The sequence below is a fragment of the Marmota flaviventris genome, chromosome 15 (assembly GCF_047511675.1).
Source record: "Marmota flaviventris isolate mMarFla1 chromosome 15, mMarFla1.hap1, whole genome shotgun sequence".
Lineage (NCBI taxonomy): Eukaryota > Metazoa > Chordata > Mammalia > Rodentia > Sciuridae > Marmota > Marmota flaviventris.
This window is the reverse complement of record NC_092512.1, coordinates 30,112,704-30,135,713: the sequence shown is the minus strand read 5'-3', so window position 1 is coordinate 30,135,713 and position 23,010 is coordinate 30,112,704. Positions and strand designations below refer to the sequence as shown.

General features: G+C 35.9%; 1 protein-coding gene across 3 annotated transcripts in view; it reads right to left on the bottom strand.

Annotated features, from left to right (window-relative positions):
- Rspo2 (R-spondin 2) overlaps nt 1-23,010 on the bottom strand; it is a 131,266-nt gene that overhangs the window by 59,557 nt on the left and 48,699 nt on the right. For 2 of the 3 annotated variants that reach the window (XM_027953298.2, XM_027953301.2), the window contains exon 2: nt 6,172-6,360. The exons of the other annotated variant lie outside the window; for it this stretch is intronic. In XM_027953298.2, the coding sequence (XP_027809099.1) occupies nt 6,172-6,360 (189 nt within the window). The remainder of the gene's footprint in view (nt 1-6,171; nt 6,361-23,010) is intronic. 3 annotated transcript variants of the gene reach the window in all.

The window sequence follows — 23,010 nt, the reverse complement described above, 5'->3', positions numbered from 1 at the left end:
TGTTTCAGGTGACCTGAAGATGCACTCACTCCCAAGTGCAGGTCTGTTGACCCCTAGAAGTTCCCTGAATACCCCTAATGGATCTGCATCATATTCTTATCATATTGGATTCCCTTTTTCTTGAAACAAACACTGCCTTTTCCTGGTATGTAAATAACAGTAAATGTTTGCACAGTGTACAAGCTTTATTAAGCAGCCTAGAAAATCCCCTCCTTTTCCTCACAGAATAAATACCTGCTGAACTTGTAGGGAAAGCTACATAAGTACTCTTCTCCATTAGGCACCCTTAATTCTAACCCTACCTATACTCCAAAATAAAGACTATGGGTTCCTAGATTGTAGTCCTAATCCATTTTTTTAAAAATTATTTTTAGCTGTCAATGGATCTTTATTATTTATTTATATGTGGCACTGAGACTTGAACTCATCTCCTCAAACATTTTCTAAAGAGCAAAACTGAAAATAAAATCACTAAAGCAATTCATGATCTATGTTTCTTGTCAAAGTGTAATCAGAATACAGTACTTTAACTTGAAATCTATTATCTTAATTTGGCACATCAGTAACATACCACTTTAGTTTCCTATCAATGACTCAGTAATGGCCCATTGGCTCCTAAAGCTAATCCATCTCCTTTGATCCTAGATTGCCCCTAAACTTTTCCCAGTTAGCCACCTAGGCTCAGTGGTGAGGAGAGGAAAGAATACAACCAAATCCACAATTGTTTAGGCCATTCTATCCTAACCACTAACTTCTCCCCTTTCTGACCTTTAATAGTTTTGTAACCTACCAACCCTATCTGTTGTGCTTTCACAGCTCTTTATGTAATGGTGCTGTGCAATACTGTTAGCTAATTCTGTATCCATTTTACATACAACCTGATGATTTTTCAGTCCATTTACAGGTATCTAAAAAATTCCTTTACTTAAACTTCACTTCTGTAATCCTGAAAATGCTGGGGTTATATTGGTGTATTTGTTATAAATATGCATCTTTACAGACCTCTAATAGATTATATTGTAAAGAATATAGAATTATATAGAACTTATGGTATTCATAATATTTGTTATCTATAGTCAGCAGTTAGTTGCCCAGATTTTATTAAAAACATTTTAAACATATTTCTGTTAATTTTTTTCAAATGGATGATTCAAATGCATCATTCAAGAATGACAGGTATTTCTGAAAGCACTTAAACTGACACATAGTAATTCTCCAAAAACACCTGAATGCTGGTTCAAAGTTCAAAAATTAAAGGATGGTTATATTTAACTGTGGGTTTGCTTATATGTTCAAAATTACTAATTTTTAAATCTGTCATTTCATTTAAAAAAAAAGAATTTTGAACTATCCTAGCTAAACATATTATAAGGGCAGAATCATAAAATATTCCAGAAATAGTTAAAAGTATTCTGAATCCAGAATATGAAATATACTTCTGTAATTTCTTGTTTACAAATAGTTTTTTTTTTAATATACTGTCTTCCTCAAGAAAGTTCAATGTCAGCATTCTTAGGGTTTAATCCTCAGAATCTTCCCCACCCCAGTCGATTTTCTGTTCACTGTACCAATGACTCGGTTCAGATCCATTCTGAAGGCTCCAGATTCTTACATCTAACTGTCCTTTGGAGAGTGTCACCAGGAGGGCTTCTTAGCTTATCTCAATAGGTCCCAAATCAAATATTCTCCACCATTGTCTCCAGAAGTCCACTCTTCTTCATTCTGTGCCTTGATAAAACCCACTGTGTCACTCCCAAACCTGGAGTAATCTTAACATCCCCCTTTAATTGTATTCATCATCCTCCAGTTGATCAAGTCCTATCAATACTTCCACAATCTCTCTATCCATTCCCTCATGTGTATCTCCCACTCTATGTATTCATTCAATACGTGTTTATGAAGCATCTTCTACATGCCAGACATTAATGTGCCTAAGAAGAACCTGATTAAAGATAAAAAGACTAAAGCCTAAGGGGAGAGTTATGCAATATATAATCAAGTCAAACACATAACATATTCATCAATTGACAAGACTAAAAAGCAAGGAGAGGAGAAGAGTAAGTGAAGGAGAGAAGGGAACAGGGAGAATGGGCAAATAGGGAAAGGAAGAAATGAAATATTGGAATAGAGAAGATTACAGTTTCAGGTGAATTAGCCAGGTAGCTCTGAGGAGACAGCTGTTCTTTTCTTTCTTTCTTTTTTAACCTATATTATTGATCTTACTGTCTATGTGGTTGGCTCTCCTTTAACTCCTCCTTGATACTTCCCAACTAAAATGCCTCTAAAGACTGTAACTTTGCCATTACCTTACTTAAAATCCTTCACTGACTACCTGCAGCTTTCAGGAAGGTGCTCCAATTGCTTAAATTTATCACATAACACCTGTTATGCGCTAGCCTCTACCCAACTGACTGAGTATCATCTGGGGCAAAACAGTGAAGTTGTACTCAACCACTTGCTTTCTATTTAGCAACAGATGGTGTTCTACTTCTCCATGCATTCACACTTTTTTCTTCTACTGATAAGATTTCATCCTAATAATGCTGTAAACACCCACATACCATTCATGCCATCCCCTTCTCTGCCACAAACTACCCCAACCGTTAGAAAGTGTATTTTTACCCAGTTTAGGTAATTTCATCCAGGAAATAGAAATGCATAACCTGTTTTGCACATATGTTTAAAAAAATGTGAGAAAAAGTACATCTAACAGAAATGTTGGCACTGAACAAAAGCTAAATAATTAGCAACATTTAGGACATGCTATGTCAAATGGATTATCTGTCTTTTCCACTAGACCAAAGTTTCTCACCTTTGATACTACAAACATTTTAAGTTTGTTTCAAGGGGCTGCACTGTGCACTGTAAATGTCTAGCAGCATCTGTGTGGCCTCTACCCACTACATACCAGTAGCATCCCTCCAGTTTTAATATAAGTGAAAATGTCTCCAAACATTACTAAATGTTCCCCAATATTACTAAATGCAGCTAAAAATTACTAAGTCAGCTCTGTTTGAGAATCACTTCAATAGACCTTAAACCACTACATAACACAATGACATTTAGGGGGAGGGGGACATAAAGACACATAGAAACAAAAGGACAAGGACAAAGCCCAGATGTTAAATTTGTTATTTTTGAAGAGTACCTCATTTTTGTGTTTGCTTTTTATTAAGGTTTATACACTGAATTTTATACAAGGTACCTGTATAACAATTCAAAAAAATAAGACTTTTTATGTCAATGAGTTCACCAACCAATGAAGAAGAGAAAATATGAGAAATCACCTAACATAGTAACGGGGACAATAGTAGTGTCTATCAGTATGTCACAGCATGCCTCAACGGATGCTGGATTGTTTTTTACTAGCAGGTTTGAATTTTATAAGCTTCATACTATATGTACAAAGAAGCCAATCTCAACCAGTATTTCACAGAGCAGGTGTTCCTTTAGAAAAAAGTTTTTTGTTTTTTTGTTTGTTTGTTTGTTTTTGGTGCTGGGGATAGAACCCAGGGCCTTGTACAATACATGCAAGGCAAGCACTCTACCAACTGAGCTATATCCTCAGCCTCAAAAGACAAATACTGTATGGTTGGAATCTTAATGCATTGATTAGGAAACAGATGAGCAAGTTTCTTTGTAGAATTTTCTAAGCTACTGTTGCTTACAGTATAATTTCTCTTCTACTGTTGAGCAATATCGATTTTTTTCTTTGAGAAAACAAAAAGAATTCAAATTCTAAGTGTATGACCATTTTTCCAACTTAAATCTTTTTTGTCCTCTAAATAGGATACAAATATCTGCAAAATATGTAAAATATGAAAAAAATTGAATGACTATGGTTTTTCCATACTGTTTAGAGTCATACACTGAGAATTAAGAAATAACTTTGGATTTTCACTTTGCTTCACAGGAGTCTTGCTAATAAGCACTTCCTGGTTGTGCCAGATAGGTAATGACTTCCTCTAGGTCAGTAAACTCTAGCCCTGATTGCATTCACGTGCATTAAGTTTAACCACAGAAGCCCACTCTCACATGTAGATTCTTTCCAAAGCTGATTTATAGTCACGACTCTCTTTTCCATTTCTGAGACAAGGGATCAACTTAGTCAATATGTGCATATTAACCCACTAGATTATTTCTCTAAGAGAGACTCTGATGATGTACAAAAAGTGTTGCTGAAGTGACATTTACACCAGCTTGCCCAGGACAGTCCTGCTTTATGCTGTATGCCCCTATAAAGTCAGTAACCACAGCTCCTTTCATTCTCCAATGGCCCTAGCTGAGTAAGACATTGTATGGCTCATGTGTTGCCCATATCTAGTACATATGAGTTCCAGAATCCAGGATAAACATCTCAACCCATCTACAGCCTTGCCTCTTCCTCCTTGTGCACTGATGGCCTGGAGTGAAAACTGCACATTCATGGACTCAATCCCCCCATACGTGGTCTAAAACAATATTAAAAAAAAAACTATTTCAAGGTGGCCCCATGATCAGTTGGTCCCAATCATATGCCTTAAGAACAAAGTACATATTTGCAAAAATTGGACAATCTATTGATGCTTCCTGGGATTAGTGTCCCTCCAACAATCCAAATAATTCCATGAATGAAGATAAATCTAAATTCTCTGTAAGCCTAAATATTTCTGCTACTTTTCACCCAGTCAACTTAGCTAGACACCTTAGGATAAAATTTGATTCTCCCTCTTCCCACCAGGCATGGGACTGGTAAATCCCACTGATTATATTTCCCCTAGAACTCATCATCTACAAACTTTTCACAATAAGATTTCTAATCTGACTGCTACCATAGCCTTACTCTACTTTTTGTCTTTCTCCAATTCATCTTCCTCACTTCCCCTACAGTTATTTCAAATAAAGCCATCTCCATTCTATCGCCAGCTCAGTGCCCAGTGTAAGGTCCGAGTCCGGAGGCTGGCACTCAAAGCCTTTATCAGCTGTACTCAGGTCTCCATTTCCTCCCCAGTCCTAACTACACCTGTGCTAAGCACATGCTGTTCAGTGGTTCTTATCCCAGGATAGTACTGCTCTCCTACCCCAGGGCGTTTGGAAATGTTTCAGACATTTTTGCTTGTCACTATGATTTGAGATACAAAGGATATTTAATAGGCAGCAACAAAGGACACTATATGTTCACTGATGTAAGACCAGTCCTATGACACAGAACTGCTGTGCCAACATGCCAAATAGCATGGCAGATGAGACTTGATCCTCAAACACATTATTTTTGAATGTAGGTAGTTCCTTTTTTAAGATTTACTTAATCACCCCGCTCTAGATCTGCCTCTTTCCAAAATAATTGTGCTTGGATAAGGCCACCACATGGTGTTGATAGGAGAAAGATAGGAAAATAATTTAATAGCACTTAATGGAATAAATTATAATTTAATGCTTACTCATTTGTCATTTCAATCCCTAGTCTCTCTTTTCCCATCTCTTCCTCCCCCCAAAATCTGAGAAAGGGTTGTTCCTTTGGTATTTTATTTAAAATTCCAATTTTAGCTGTTGATCTAGAAGATCATTCTAGAAGTGAGTTTTAGATTAAAATATGAACAGCTGTGTCCTCATTCTTATGTAATTAGCAACCATTTTTATAGTGGTTCAACTTAGAACTCCAAATATTTTAACCTATACTAAATGTTTTATCATTAATGGTGTTTCACAGAAACCCAAAATGCTTATATTTAGTTGCAGATAAGACTAATGCAGGTGTTATAAACTCAGATAAAAGGATAAAAAGAGCTGTAGAAACTCAACCAAAGAGAATGTTCTCAGTATAAAGTATGTAAATTCCTTTGTGGGGTGTGGGGAGGGTGAGTGGTATATTTTGTTTTTTTGTTTTGTTTATAAGCAGTGAGTATGTACTCCTAAGATTAACCAGCATGTGTCCGAGAACTTCATGATAAAAAATACCGTTAAACTAAATAAAGAAAAAGCAGGTGGCCCTGTAATAGATTTCTATACAAAATATAAAGTAAAAGTTCTCTTATCCCACACCCCCACTAATTTTTTTTAAATTTGAGCTTAAAAGACTATTTCTCTAGCCTATTACAAATGTACATTTTTTAAGTCAAAGTTTTCAATTGAGCTCATCCTCTAAGTTGCATATATCCAGTTAAACAGAATATTCAAAAGTCAAATGCTCACTTGCACATCTGTTCATATCTGGGGCTCGGTGTCCATAGTACCCTGATGGGCAGGAATGCAGGCACTCTCCATATTGGCGCATCCCTTCTCTTCGAAGGAAGAAGAACAACTTCTGTTGACATCGGCTGCACCCATTGTCCTTTGAACAAGACAAACACCCCTTGCAAATGGGATTTGATACATAACTAGCTGTAAAAGAAAAACAAAAAGAAAACATGTTGAAACGTGAATATGCTCAGACTTCTGGTCAGAACATCATGGTCAAAGGACAAAAGTCTTGTCCTTCTGCTCTACTCCATACAAGTACTAAACAAGATATTCTCCCCCTTGCAAGATAATCTTTAAAAGATTAAAATACAACTATACTTGGAAACACAACCAGACTGCACAAAGGAGTTGAGAGCTGTTTGTCCATGACAGGCACTACAACTGTAGCCCGATCCAAGTGTACAGAAAAATGAATTCCAACTCAGGGAGGAGGACAGGAGCACAGGAGAGAGAGAACCCATGACAAGCAGAAACCCAGAGCCTGCAAGACATCCAGGTGTGAGAGCCAAATTATCACAGAAGATAGGATCCCTAAAATCAAGAAGGTCACATAAAAACTTGTCCAGATCCACTTGCTCTGTGAGAGAATCCATCTCTACAAAAATGAAAATTCATACTCAAAGAGTCATTCTGAGAAGAGACTTTTAAACCAACATCTTTGGATTATCTATACAATATATAAAGGACTAAAAATAACAGGTAAAAAGCAATAATATGAAAATTACAATGAATAAAAATTCTAAACCCAATTAAAAAATTGTGCACAAGTTGAATGGCAGACTAAAAGAGTGGTGTAACCAGAAAACACAGACCTGTACCAAAAAACAAGATAAAAATAAAAAGTATGTAAGAAAAAAATGAAGTAATAGTTATACATGATCAGTAAGTGCTACAGATATTTTTTCTATATTTTCACATATTTCTGATTTAATATCTTAATTCAGTAAACCTGCAATTGCAGGAGGCAGACTGGAGAACTAAGTCAGATGGAAAATCACCCCTTCAAATGCAATTATAGGATATCCCTTTATATTCATGTGCATATACACAATATGTAATTTGCATTTTTAATAAATGCAATCATACTGTAGAAAGGTCAGAACTTGCTCAATCAAGCTATAAATCATGTTTCCATAGCAATGGTCCAGACCAATGTGACTTTTGTATTTCCTGAAAGTGGTAGTTTCACTTACTGCCTCTACTTACCACTACCCCCACTCAATGATCTCTAAGACCACATTTTTGAAGACTGCAACCAGTTTTCTTATCCTCAATTCAAGATCTCATTCTCAATTTCCAGTCCTCACACCTTCAGAAGCTAAGATTGCTCCAAGTTTCTTCTTCTGCTAGTCCTCATCATAATAATACTTCCTAAAGACTTTACTCCAAACCTCACTCTTGTGGTTTCCACTAATCTGCTCAAATCTCAGACCTTTATTACTTCTCACTTGTACAGTTGTGAAGTCTGACCCCAGGCCCACCTGCCTCTTTTCTCAGCAGTCTATTGCTGAATCAATCGTCCTTCGTATTTCCTACACTTTATCCAGACCAGATAATTATGATGGATAAAGCACTTTCACCTAGCTCCTACCAGATAATCCTACACTACCTATCATTTCCCAGCTGTCTTCTGGAGAGGTTTTATTCTGGTATTATTCTGGGTATCATGAACAGAGTATAAGGAAGTGAGTTTCCCAAAACTGGGATTTCAAGTTTCAAGAAAGGGAAAAATTGGAGGGGTTGGTAGGGTACAGAAAACTGGAATGTTCCGAGGAATAAAGGCACAAAGATCCTATGGCATGGTATTTAAAAAAGCAATATATAACTATTTTATGAAAGAGATGTCCCTTAAATGTGAGCAGTTGGGAAACTACAGCAAAGTCAGTTGCAGGCTAGAGCTACATCAAAGCCACACTACAGAGCCCTCTGCAACATGTGTGAGGAGTCGCTGCTTACCTCTTACTCTTAAACATAATTACAGATTTGAAAAAAAGTAGCAGCAAGGTTATTCAAATCCCAGACCTAGCTTTGAAGTGAGAAGAGAACTTGAAAGGTTTATATACAGAGCAGAATGGTTTAAGGAGAAGGTTCTGTGGCCCACAGTCATCACAAACTAAGTTGAAGTTATACTTACTTTTAGTTTAAAGGTTAAGCCAAGAGCCCTGTATCACCATAAATCACGCTCCATACTAAGGAGTATAGAGCAAAGACAATTACAGAACCAAGGGAATCAACACAAATTAAAGGCTTTTTTGTTTTGTATTTATGTATCAGACATCAACTTTCATCCTGACCACAAGGATTTCAGAGTCAACAAATTGTGCCCTACATTTATTTTTAAAAAGGTATTCTTAAAACCATTAAAAGCATTGCTTTATGTACTTGAACCTTGACAGAGTTAAACAATGAAAATGAATTAGGGAACACTTACTGGAGTCCATATCTCAGGTATCTTTATAACCCTATACACAAGGATGTCTCTTAAAGCACATTGATGAGAGCCACACCCACCCTAAGTGCTCTCTCTTGGCCTCCTCCAATCCTCAGTCATTTGTTATACCACTCACTGCTGAGGGTCAAGAGCACAAGTGATCTTTGCACTTTGAATCTTCTTGTCCCACATCTCAATTACTTTTCAGTTTAATTACCATTGTACATCATCAACTCTGTGGCCCCCCTCTTAATAGATTAGTAGCAATTCAACAAGAGCCTCCTCTACCACCTAGTAACTATGTGAATCTGTGCAAAACACAGGGAAGATTGACATTTCAACACAACTATTTTATCGGGATCTTAATAAGTCTAATGGCTCTGTCTATTGCTGTAAGATTTAATTCAAATGTGCAGGTGAACAAACAGATATTAATTCCCAGCTTTGATGACCATGTTTATTTGCTTTCTCTGCGAGTTTCAACCCTTCCAACCCTGAAGCCTGCTGAGATCCAGAGCCTCATCCTTCCAACCAAAACATGTTTCTAAATCTAGACCCACCCGAAATTCTAAAGATGAAGTATGTCACACAAAACACTAAAAATCCTGTGATAGACAGTGATTATAGCACAAACACCCACATATCCCCTTGCAAAAAGGAAACAAAGAATGCATGCATGCATTTGAAAACAAAAATCATGAGGCAGAATAAGGGAACAACACCACCTCTATCATGAGATAAACAATTAGAACTCATTATTCTTCTAATTATTTGATTTGTGTTCCCTTAAAATGAATCCTGATATTTAAAACTTGATCCTTTAAATCAGTCCAGTTATCTGCATTTCTATCTCACAGAGCATTTTAGGTAGGTGTTGAATGGCCATCTGTTTCCAATATACACTTGACACGTTTTTTAAGTGTTCTCCTATTGCTAGATTTAGACCTTGCCAAGCAAGAAGAAATCTAAATTCCTTCTAGGTGAAGGCATCCATTTCTGACAAAGGTACACATTTCTAGTTCTGAAAATAATGCGACTGAACAATGCACCTTTGGCATCGTAGCCTCCCCTCCATCTTTGCTGGTTAAATAGTGTTGTAAGTTCAAGAGTTTTTTTGTTTTTTTTTTAATCAACGATTAGTATTCACTTCAATCAAACTTATCATAAAATTGCTAAAATGTCTCTGCCTAATCCCAAATTCAAGACATATTTGTTAAAAACAAAGGGTTGGCACAAGTAACAAGAAACTTGTGTGTAGGATCCTATACAGACCAAGTTAGGACCAGATCTTCCCCAATAGAACTTGGCAACATTAGTATAAAAATCTTAAAACACATATACTATTACACACAAATTCAAATAAGCAATCAAAGTCATCAGTTAATGATCTACACGAGAATTGACCAAAATGAGAAATGCCCATCTTAGGATACTTAGCTTAATTTTTACATCATAAAACATGTGATCTGATTGTTACTAAGAAGCCAAGTTTTAATGCTAGGTGTCCACCATTATATCTTCATGCTCGAGATAGAAAATGTTAAAATTCAAAATTTAGAGATCAGTTTCTAAATGTCCATTAATATTTTAGAGAAGCTAAATTAATGTAACATGAATTTAATCTAGAAAAACATTTTTAATCATAATAATGAAGGGCAAATTTGGGGCCCAAAACTAACCATAAGGTTCTGATTCTCTGGGCTCACAACAGAGAGACACTCAAGGAAAGCTAAAACTACGACTTAAACATGCAATATTCATGCAGTGATCAACTGAGATCCAGTTAAATTCCAGGAAAGTCGATGAACCAAGATAAGGTTGCAAAATAAATGCCAGAATGAGAAGTAGAACATAATAAACCAAATGAAATAAGTGGGATTTAGAAATTATCCAGAAACATATTTCCCAAGCAGTTGTTGATACTTGAAGTCAAGTAAAAAGACAAGATCCAGGGGGAAAAGTAGCTATATATAGATCACAACAAGAAAGGAAAATCATTAGCTCTCAACTCCACACACACACAGTTCCCCAAATGATAAAAGCATTTCCTATAATGAACACTCACTTTGGAAAGTCTTCTTGTAAGAATTATTCTTCTTTGGCCCCTACCCTACAAACTTGTTGACCCATTATTTTTCCCCTTGGTGCTACAGATCAAACCCAAGGCCTTGCACATGCTAGGCAAGCACTCCACCACTGAGCTACACCCCCAGCCCAGACACAACATCTCACTGCCTATCCCTATCCTAATGCTAATTCCTACAGGCAATGAAAAATGTCCTTAAGAAAAAGCTTAAGGATCAGAACACATTTATCACAAGCCTAAACTGTTAAAGTGGGCAAAACATTCCACTAGAATAAAAAGCTTTTCAGCTGTCAACACTAAAATGTTAACTATTGATGAAGCTAGAAAAATATATAGATGGTTGAGTATTGCTCATTTTTCCAGAGATACAATCTTTTGAAATAATCATATCCTACATTCTATAAAATAAGCCACCTGTTTGAATTCATGAGAGAAAAGAAATTATTCCATGAAATTGTTCTCATGACAAAAAAAAAAAAAAAAAAAAAAAGCTTAGAGTACATACAACCCCATAAACCACGGCTAGAAACTATTGTGGAATACAGATGTCTCATCCTTAAACTTGGCTTAAGCTTTCACAACAATTTTTTAAAAGACCCGTGGAAATGTTGACAGACTGCTGGTGCTAATGGTAACCCCAACATGATCAGAGCTAAATATATACATTTATAAAGATTGTGAAACCACCTCTCACATGGTTCCATGTTTACACAAGGAGATAATCCAATTATTTAAAGAGGAAAAAAAACTGCTCACAGAGCCAGATTTTTGCTTCATAAAGTACTTAAATACTTGTTATGCTAACATTATTTCAAAAACAGTTTTGCATACTTCCTAAGTACCATAACACAGTGCTGCAGTGTCTGACCTGTAACTGCCCATGGGGGGAAAAATCTTCTTCCCTCCTACTTATCTAAAGATTGATTTTCTTTTCTTTTCTTTTTTTTTTTTTTTTTGGACTGAGGATTTAATTCAGGGCACTTTACCCCTGAGCCACATCCCAGTCTTTTTTATTTTCTATTTGAGACAGGGTCTCATTAAGTCACTGAGAGTCTTGCTAAATTTCTGAGGCTGTCTTGAACTTGCGATCCTCCTGCCTTAGCCTTCCAAGTGACTGGAATTACAGGCATGTGCCACCACACTGGGCTAGACCAATTATTTAAAAGGGGAGAAAAGGTTAGCATGGAGTCAATGCAATGCATATTCTCATCATGTATAAGTTGTCCAACTATCCCTCCTGTGCCACCTGCTTCCTGGAATACAAACTAGTTGCTAACTCCTGCCTACATCACTGTCTTAATTTTTTAAAAACAATAAATGGAAAATAAACTTGATGGCTTATTTAGTGTCATAAACGCAGGCCCCAAGAAAAATCAGAATCTTAACTAAGAAGATTAAAGACTCCATGTGTTTTAGATGTGGAAACTTTCACTGGTCTTACTGCTGTGTTTTAAAATTAAGAACAAACACTCCTGGTAGTTCCATTGTTCGAGGAAAAAGTTTTTTGTTTTTTGTTTTTTTAAAAAAAACAGGAGATAATAACTTTTTCACTTGTCTTAATGGAAAACACACAAACACTGAAGGTTGAAAAACATCACACAATAATCACACAGGAATACACTACTATACAAAAAAAGTGAAAATTATATTATCGTCAATGTAGGTCACTGTTGTAAAAATCCCATATATTAACAAAAATCTGACGACTTGCTACTGCTTCTCCAGACTTACATGTAATTTTGTTCTCAATTTTTTAAACTAATGGTGTGTGTTCAACATGAAGAGTTCATTTTGACCTGCTTTGTTGGTTTGCTAATAATATAATAGCAATCCATACCTTAACCAGGAAGAAATCTGTTTATTGTCTGAAGAAGGTTCTGTCAATTCAGAACCCCAAAAAATGAAAAATAGGAGCATCAAAATGGGGAAACAAAATAAAACAACATCATGAATCGTGCTTTACAGGATGAATGCTTTCACACTTTCTGAAAATAATTCTTACTACTCCTAATTTCCATCTATCAAGTGAACTAATAGATCAGAGTTTAAGAAAACTTTCCTTGCAGTTTCAATCCAGCTCTGACCTTTGACTTCAAGAGCCATGCCATTTATTTCCCCACTAAGCAATATAAGTACAGCACCTAGGGAGGAAATGCACTAAATCATGGCTAAAATTGTGGAAATTTATTTTAAGTATGCCTTATCCTCATAATTTGCTTGCTACCCTTCTCCTGTTTTCAGCTACAGCAAAATACTCCATTTCTTTTGATGATTAGCCACTAAGTACTACATTAATTCCTTCCTAACAAAACTAGAACTGTGTAAGTCCTATAAACAAACACCATTAAGATGTCACCCACAAAACCCTTCAAAACAAAACTGCTGATATATCGAAAAGGAGAATGGGGTAAACTGAGTTACACATTTCCTATGGCAGAAGTTAAAGAGAAATCTTCAGGATTATAAGTAGAAAGTTTTTAACTGCTTGGGCACATAGCAATAGGCCAGTACTTTTTAAATAGGGTTCCCTATTTGACAAGTTCAAAGAAAACAAAAATCACCCAAACCATGCAATTTCCTGCAAATGGGCCACTCTCTTTGCTGTCTTTGAAGACAGATCCTGTCCTGGCTAAGGGGCCTTTGAAGTAACAGAAAGCATACCTATGTAATTAGAAAGCCTCAGAACACCCTTCAAATCATCAAAACTGGACTTTAAAGATGCACTGAAGTGGGAAGTGTGGACTGAACAGATTTGGAAATGGATTTGCCACTGCTTGCTGACCCTGATTCTCCTCTATTCCTGCCAATCCTTGAAAGCTAAAAGCCTTCTGCATATACATTCATGGAAAACTGAACACAATTTTTTTTAAATAAATAAAACTACAACAATAACAAAAAATATTTATTTTGTTTTATGTGGTGCCAAGAATTGAACCTGGGCCTTGCAAGTGCAAGGCAAACGTCTAAGTCTTTAAAGTTCTTTAAAGTTCCCCTTGCTAGTTTTAGCATCCATTGATGCCAAAGCTCTACTGCTGAGCCACAACCCCAGCCCCTGAACACACACACAATTTGATTGCTCTCAAAAAGCAGCAAAACTGCATGCAAATGTGTATACAGATGTGTAGAGATAGACACACATAAATGTATAATGTGTGAGGTAGTCATGTGCTTTTTTAATTATTTGAGTATAATTTATTCACATTAAGCCCATTTATCTCTAAAATTTCAGTGCTCAGTATGTACATCCAAAAAGACATTGTTTTACATCAAAAATATCTGATATTAACATTTTTTTCTAATCCATTGTCCCCTTATTCAATTATTTTTTTCTTAGATTAGAATCTAATCCAAGGTCACACATGGCATTAGGTTTTCATCTCTTTAAATCTCTAATCTGAAATGGGTCCTTCTGTATGAGCTTTGCATTTTAGAAAAGTTATTTGCAATGTGTCTATTTGATGGGTTCTCACAACTGGTCATGTCTTTTTGGTGTAATGTATGAAGTGATATTACATCCTTTCCTGTGTTTTGCTGTGACACATATGATGAATTTGGAGGCATTAGTAGTGATAATAAATTTAATCACTATAAGGTGTGTCTGCCCTAATATCATAAAATCATAAAATCAATTTTTTTTCCTCTGAAAGTATTTGGTGAGGAACTATAGTAACACTGTATAAAATTCCTGTTCTTTAACGTTCCCCTTGCTAGTTTTGGCATCCATTGATGATTTTTACCTAAGTCAATCATGATTGTGAAGCTTGTCGATGGTGATTTTTTAACATTCCTTCTCTATTAGCAGGCATTCTAGTGTTAAGAGTTCTTCCTTCTCCCCAATTTTTATGTTTGTCCCTCTTCATAAGGACTTGTGGATTTCATTCAATAGATTAAAATCTGTTACTGTCTATAACATTACTATTATCCTAAATTTGTTCAGAAAGAGCCCTTCAAGGTGCTGTGGTTTTTAAACCATTTCCCGTGCTTTAGGGTGAGGAGAAAGGATGTGGGTCTCAAAAGAGAAAGGAGGAAGGTGTCATTTGGAATAGGACTCCCAGATAGAAGGAACAGCCTGTGCATAAACATACAGTTTTATGCACAGGATTGGGGAATTCGGGTGAAAGAGTTCAGTATGTTTGACAAATGGTCAATAACATAGACCAAGATTTATCTTTCAGATTTTTCAAATAACTAGCAAAAACAAAAGGAGTTGTTAACTTTGACACAAGAAAAAATGGTTAATACAGAAACTATAGTATTGCCATGGGCTTTTAGGAATCAAATATAGAGCTGGGTGCAGTGGCTCACACCTGTAATCCCAACGGTCGGGAAACTGGAGGAGGAGGATTGCCAAATTGAAGGCCAGCCTGATCAACTTAAAGAGGCCTAAGCAACTTAGGGATACCCTGCCAGAAAATAAAAATAAAAATGGCTGGGTATGTGGCTTAGTGGTTTGAGTACCCCTGGATTCCATCCCTGGTACCTAAAAAAAAAAAAAAAAAATCAAATATAGAAATACAGACACTGTAACCCTTGAAACACAACTCCAGATATTAAGAACATTTAATTTGAAATTTTAAGAAAACAGAGTTGGGTTGGAGGCCAAAATTTCTCAATTAGAGCAGGAATAAGGTTATTTACAAAATGAGAAATTATTTACTTGATCCTTAAGAAAAAAATGAATGATGTTCTACAGAATTCAGTACAGTTCGATAGGAAGTTCACTGCTGAATTCAAGAATCCTAAGCAGCATGTACAAAAAGATATGTTCAGGAGCAAATAATCTCAAAATAAACATGAAAAAAGCTGAAGTTTCTGTTTTACAGACGATTCTTTTTAGAGCACATTTAACAAAAAGAAAAGTTTAAGGCCAACTATTAAGACACAAGGTAATATTACATGAAAGAGATAAAAATAAGAAAAATTAGTTGATTCAGTGACTAAAGACCTCTGACATACAAAGAGAAAAATCAAGAGCCTAATGAGTTACATCTTTATAGATTTTTTAAATATTGAGAAATTCCTGAAAAACATGAAAGGAATTCAAAGAAGGAAGATGAATAAATATCTAGTTTTTCAATGTATCAGGAAAAGTGAACTTTGCAAACTATTAAACTCTAGGAGAGACCTTAGGCCTTACACCAGGGTTGAAAGCACTTATAATTTAAAATTATTATGAAACACCAAATCTTGTGTTTATAGTCATTAAGAATAAATTATTTTTTAAGTAAGATTATTTTTGATACAATTTATCCTGGTTTGTCTCCCTTTTATTAATATCTATGTCTGTCTATAAGCACACAGATCTAAAGATAAAAAGAAATACATGTGGTTTTTTGGTAAATTATTTAAAATTAAGTTGTAGACATCACAATATTCACCCTATTCTTCAGCACGCATCTCTGAGAAGGTATTGTCTTCCATAGCCACAATGCCATTGTCAGACCTCAGAAATTTAACACAGATAAAATAATGTTATATTGTTGTCTATATTCTTATGTCCTCAGTTGTCACCAAAATATGATTTTCCACCTATCAAGAAACTCACTAAGGACCACACATTGCTTTGGGTTCCTTTCTTTAATCTCCTTGAATTTTGAACAGTTCCTCCACCATTTCTTATCTAGACATTGAGATGTTTTGAGTTCAGGTCAGTTGTCTTGTAAAGTGCCCTTTCATCTGCATTTGAGTGACTATGGCCACATAATGATAGCAAAATGGTGAATCTCCTTAGCAAAATAAAATAACTTCATTTAGGCAAGGACCATGATGATCCTCACAGGATTGAGTGAAAGTTTACCTGGGAAAAAACGTATCACCCAAGAGCTTACAAAAGGGAAAGTGGCCTTTGTACTGGAGAGATTTGGCCAAAGCCACGTTTCACAAGAGATCAACCTTATCAAAAAATGGGATAAAATGCATCACATGCCTCCCAGTGTGGTACAGTGAGGCTGCACATCTGCAGAGAAACCTGGCCAACACACACATTCCTGCAATTACTTTGTAATCACCAAGCCTACCATTTTCAGACAAGCAGAAATTGACCCTGCAGAAACTCGTTTCCTCCTCATTATTCTTCTCATTTTTATTTGCAGTACCTTGACAACAATGTATTCCAAAAAGGAGTGTAGCAAGAGGGGAAAAGAAAGAGCCAGTAAATAAACATTGCAAGGAGGTTAGTTTCTGCTCAGTGGAAGACAAAAATCACTAGGGTCACATTCATAGGCAGGCACTTTTGCACACACGTGCACCCATAAGAGGAAAGTGAAAGGGGAAAATCAGCTACTTTCTGGGAATGTCAATCTGTCATCATGGTACATCAGCATTCCTAAGACTACCACATATAATCATGCACTACACAGCTCTATTTTATCTACAGTTATCTAATTATTCAGGTTTCTTGCTTTTTCTCAAATAATTAGAGGGCATGCCTATATTTCTGTTTAATAACCAATGACCAGGTCTGAGTAGCAGCTGTCCCCATATTAGAGTTCACCTATTTAATACAGACTTCATCACTGGCTGTTATCTATCTTTTGGCCCTCCTCACTCAGAAGCAAGTGGCCTGGCCTCTTATAATCACCCTCCACAAAGGAGACAAGAGACCCAAGTTCACAATGTCTAAGAACCTTTAAAGGACATCCAACTCACTCATTCACTGGGAGGCTTGATCTTCTTACAAACCATGGCAAACTTTCCCATTATGAATTATTCATCATGAGATGACAAATTTTTTAACTATAGTCTAGTAGTGTTGGCATAATACGAATATTAGCTCATAAGTAATATTAACAAAAAACAAAATTAGATTCAGATTACAAAAACATGTAAAATGTACCCTAATTTAACAGCTGTATCATATGAATAAACTACGTATGGTAGTTTGCACATTTTCAAGCCTATGTTCAGAGAGTAACCAAAAGGGATTTCCTGAAAGGATATGTGATAAAGTCAAAAATTGAAGAAAAAATAAAAGGTTAATTTAATGAAAACAAACTTCTTTGTGGCAAAGGACGCAATAAGCCAAGAAACCAACTGGAAAAAAATTATTGCAACATTACAAAGGGTAAATTTTTTTTTGGTATAAAGAACACTTGCAAACCAATAAGAAATGTCCCCATTTGAATCAAATGTATGTCAAGATCATTGTAATGTTTTGAGCAACTAATAAAAAAAAATGTACCTCTGGAAAAGACATGAAAATATATTCAATCTCACTAGTGACAAATACAGTGCAAACCAAAATAAGAAGTCACCCCACCCTATATTAAGATTTAGAATGTTGATTTTAAAAATATTGATAAGCAGGGTCTGGGATTGTGGCTCAGTGGTAGAGCACTCGCTTAGCACATGTGAGGCCCTGGGTTCGATCCTCAGCACCACATAAAAATAAATAAATAAAACAAAGGTATAAAAAATATTGATAAGCATTTAAGAAATGGTCATCTCGGGGTTGGTGTTATAGCTCAGCAGTAGCACATGCAAGGTACCAAGTTCAATCCTCAGCACCACATAAAAAATAAATAAAATAAAGGTATTATGTCCAACTATAACTAAAAAAAATTAAAAAAAAAAAAAAGAAATGGGTGTCTCACATACTGCTTCTGGTAATATAAACTGGTATAAATCTTATAGAATAAAATTTGGAAATATTGCAGTTCTCCTTTGACCCAGTAATGTCATCTCTAGGAATCTATCTAAAAGAATTAATTGCGTAAGTGAAAAAGTACATATATTTTACATCACTGCACTTATTTTAATAGTTAAAAGATGGTAAACAGCCTAGATGTCCATCAATAAAATTCTGAATAACTTTATTAGGTATAAAATATTAAGATTAATTATACATAGCAGTATAATGTATATAACAGGCTCTTTCTATATTGAATGTATATAAGAACAGGAGATTATAAATTAGCATAACATCTATTTTATATTATTAAAATTATACAATTATGTATGATAGGATAATATTTTGAAATATTAGCCGAGTTTTTTAAAATTCATATTGAGCCTTTAGCTTTTTTTCCACTCAGATATACAAATGGAATTCACAGGCTCAAGGGGAAGTTTTCTCAAAGTAATACAAAAGCTCAAATTTTGAGTTCCCAGACTTTTTAAACTCCTAGAAGAAACAAAAATCTGTCTTTCCTTTAACTTTATTGCATTAGAAGACACTTAATTTTGAGTACCAAAATTCAGAAATGCAAAAAAACTCAGAAAAAAACAATGTTGTGCATAAGCATAGAAGGTTATAATCGATCAAAGTCAATAACCTACTGACCAAGATCAAGACCCTATGAGTTGGGGAGAAGGTAGAGATTGGATGGGTCTCTACCAAGGGACATGTGCCCTAACATTAGGGGAATGGCAGAACAGAAGATAAGCCATGTGCTGCCTTCGTGTGTTTGGGAACCCAAGACCAGAAAATATCTGTGAAACCTAAAGCAGTGATAGTATTTGGGGGTGTTCCTCCACTCTGAGTGCTTAGAGTGACAGCTGGGGAGACATAGTAGCAAGACAGTCTGGGCAGAGAAAACTGAAATATCCTCCAAAGCCCAAAGTCATACAGAAGGCTATCTGAACTATCTTATACCCTCAGAGTTGAGAAATGGCTCAGAGACAGGAAAAAGTGGAGATGGCCTTGCGGTCAGGACAGAAACATCCTGGACAGAGGAACAGAGCCCTCATGAACACATGAGGGATGATGCCCACTAGATATGGAAGAGTACAGATCAGCAATGATGGCACACAGAAGTAGAAAGTAGCATGGGGATGACACAGGACCTCCATGGCTTTTCCTCCTGAGGAGCTTGAGGCAATTATTGATGAACAGGTTGGAAGAGGGAGTGGTTAGAGCTCATCCAGGGATGAAATTGCAAAAACATTTAATGGACAGAATACATGAATTTACCCGAATTAATTTTCTACTAAGGGGAATGAGGTCGTCAAGATAGAAACTAAAGTTTGGAAACCAAAATGACTTTATTGCACCCTGAGCATGTGTTAGGAAATTTCTACCTTTTACATATGCATGGAAAAACCATCTTGCAAAAATATGTTAGCAATGGTTACTGAAAGGCCATAGATTGAATTGGATTTTTTCTTTATTGTATTTGGTGCTTCATAAACACCTTGCAATGAACTCATAATTTCTTTAAATAAGAACATAGCTATTTTTCAAATAAAAGGTAAATAACAATTATCTGATCTTAAAATATTTTAAAGAAATTACTTAAAAATAATTTAGTTTTAAATAAAATAATTTTGGTATCAAAGTACATGGAATGTATTTCTTAGTTTTTGCTTTAAGTTATTCAGAGTTTCATACATAGAACTAAGAAAGAAAAAAAGGCCTTATCTTAAATCTGTAATTTATGTAAAATAACAAAGTAGGGCATGCACTGTTTGAACCACCGACCCTGAACACACATGCTCATCCATACAGAGGGAATAATTGGGCAGAGAAGAGTTACTGTCTCTTTAAAACACATAAAATCCTAATTTGCTTAAAATACACACAGGAACCCAAAGGCTTTAATAACCTTAATTACAATTTCCTCCAAGTAGAACATTCATAAACCTTAAATCCCTTTACTGAGTTTTATTGCCAGTAATTAGGCAAAGTACACAGAGCTGAAAGAGCGTGTTTAAATTTAATAGAATCAAGAAACATTTGTGTCATTTAGGTCTTCATTTTTCAATATAATGAAAATAGAAAGGAAAAAAAAGAAGAGGGGTAAAGAATCCAGATAGGTGGGAAAAAAATGTTCAGATTAGTTTAATATTCAAATAAATATAACATTTGGATATTCATTTGAGTAATTTGTTTTCATCATTTATTTGCCTTTCTGAAAACATTCAGTGGAAAAAGCTGAAACAAAGATTGGCTTTATAAAACTGTTGTGTTACATTGGCAAGAATACTCGAAACCCTTGCCATGCAAAACTGGCCCTAAGACCTGCAGCATCAGCATCACCTGGAAGCTGCATCTTGGGTCTTGCCTGGTGAATTAGAGCATCTCAGCCCTGTTCCCACATCTGCTGAATCTAATTCTGCATTTAAACAAGATCCCCAGTAGATTCCTACACATTGCTTAAGGCACTCATATCAAAGTTTTGAATTTGCCCTACTCTTCAAAAACAATTTAATAAAGAAAACAAATTTTTGTACCTGAAAATCCCTAAAATTACCCTAGCATTTCTCTATATGTAAATTAAAAAAAATTCAAAGGAAAATTTCAAATATCATATACTCAATAATTGAGGTAGAAATTTTATAATCTCAAACTATGAAATTAAAATGTGACATTCCAGAGAAATTCAAAGGTGAGGCTCTATTTCCCAAAGTCAATAGTTGGCCCTATTCAACCTACACTATGGAAAACTATTAGGTCACAAAGTACTATCATAACCAAGTACAGGGTACAAAATAAAAATGTCTTCCAAAAAGTTTTAAAAATGAGTCTTTTAACTGTACTATATGAAGGAGAATTAGAGATTAGGAAATATAAAAGATTTTCAAGTTTTCATTCATCAAAATTTACAACTCTTCTATTGGAATTTACTCTAAATTTACTACCCACACAAATCTGGCACAAACGAGAGTCTAATGGGTCTTGCCATACTGGATCAGACTCACAATCCTGCCCTGGATTCTGATGATGGCACCAAGGAACATGCTGTGGGAAAAATGGCTGTTCTTTGATGTCAACCTCAAAGGTTAGGAGAGTACCCCAAACATCCTAGTTCCCTGTAACAACCCATTATGGATCTGTCATCCACAAATTTTAGTTAAATCATTTTTGAGGTTATTTATATTTTTCCACCCCTACTTCCTCTTAGAGTAATTGGTTCCATAAGTTTATGACTTACTGGGCAAGGTGATATTTTCTCGTCTCATGCTCACCAGATCTTGGCAGAAGGCAGTGTTCTGACTATCAATACTATAAATATCCATGACATCAAAAAGTTTAAAAAGTGGTCATATCTCCTCATAGCATGTGTGCCTCTATAGATTCCTCCTGCTTCTCTGTACTTTTTATTGTTTGGCAGAGGATATCAGTCTATTAAAAGGAGTGGTTATACTGCTAATTTGTTTGAAGAGAATATTCTCTACTTGATTTCAAAATTCATTTCCTGATGATTCAAGTCCTCAAAATCCTCAGGAAGTCTGTACGCCCTCCCTCATCGAAACTAGTAACTTCAACATAAATTAGAAGCTTAATTCCTCATATTTATGACATGCTTTGTTTTCATGGTTTGCTCTTTGCCGTTGTCCCTACACTGGTCCACTACTGTTACCATAAATTTGTCTGCCTCTTTGTGCTTCTGCACAGCTCAGAGGCTTGTCCCAGTTTCCCCCCCATTGGAATAGGCTTCTACTACCTGGCAGAGATTAATATTCATAGCCAAAGTAGTACGTGTGCACACTTTCAAAACAGCAAATTAAGACTAATCCATTTTAAGATTCCATGCTTTCTACATATTTCCCTTGCATATTACAGCAGTGGCTCCCAGGTTTCTTTGTCAACCATAATGGGAGGAGCAAAAGTGCACCTTCCAATTCCATAGTGACAAATTGATTTCAGACAAAGTTGTATCACTTTCTCATAGTACACACACACCTAGATTAAATTTGTCAATGGCACTAATCATTGGGCACTACTATCCTTAGAAAACAAATCCACATCATTATCTTCCCCAGCGAAAGGTCCACCCTTTATGTTGCATTCTAGCAATGTCACATACCCCAAATAGAGAATAAAAATGTTCAAAGTAGTCATTTACCTAACACCTGACCTGGTATAGTATAATCACAAGTATGGTAGTCACAAGAACTTGAATCATGTGACACTTTCTCCCTGTCTCCTCTGAGCCCTCCTCCCTCGTAGGTCTCAACTCTGGCCCCTGACCTTGCTGGACCCTAGTCACAAGTATGGTACAGTCACAAGAACTTGACCAATGTGACACACTCTCCCCATCTCCTCCGAGCCCTCCCTCCCCAGTAGACCTCAACTCTGGCCCCTGACCTTACTGGACCCGCATAGTGAGTTGTAGGAAGAATCCTGGTAAGTAAGTTTAGAGAAAATCGTCTGCCCTGATCAGATTCCTCCTTCCCCACCCTCAACATGTGATCATCCTGGCTTGCCATCAACAAGATCCATTTAAAAAGAATCCCACACTCTTGATGTCTCCTATTAGTGATTTTCCTTCCACTGACACCCCTGCCCACCCCCCATCCCACTCCTTGGTTATAAATCCTTTTCCTTGTTGAA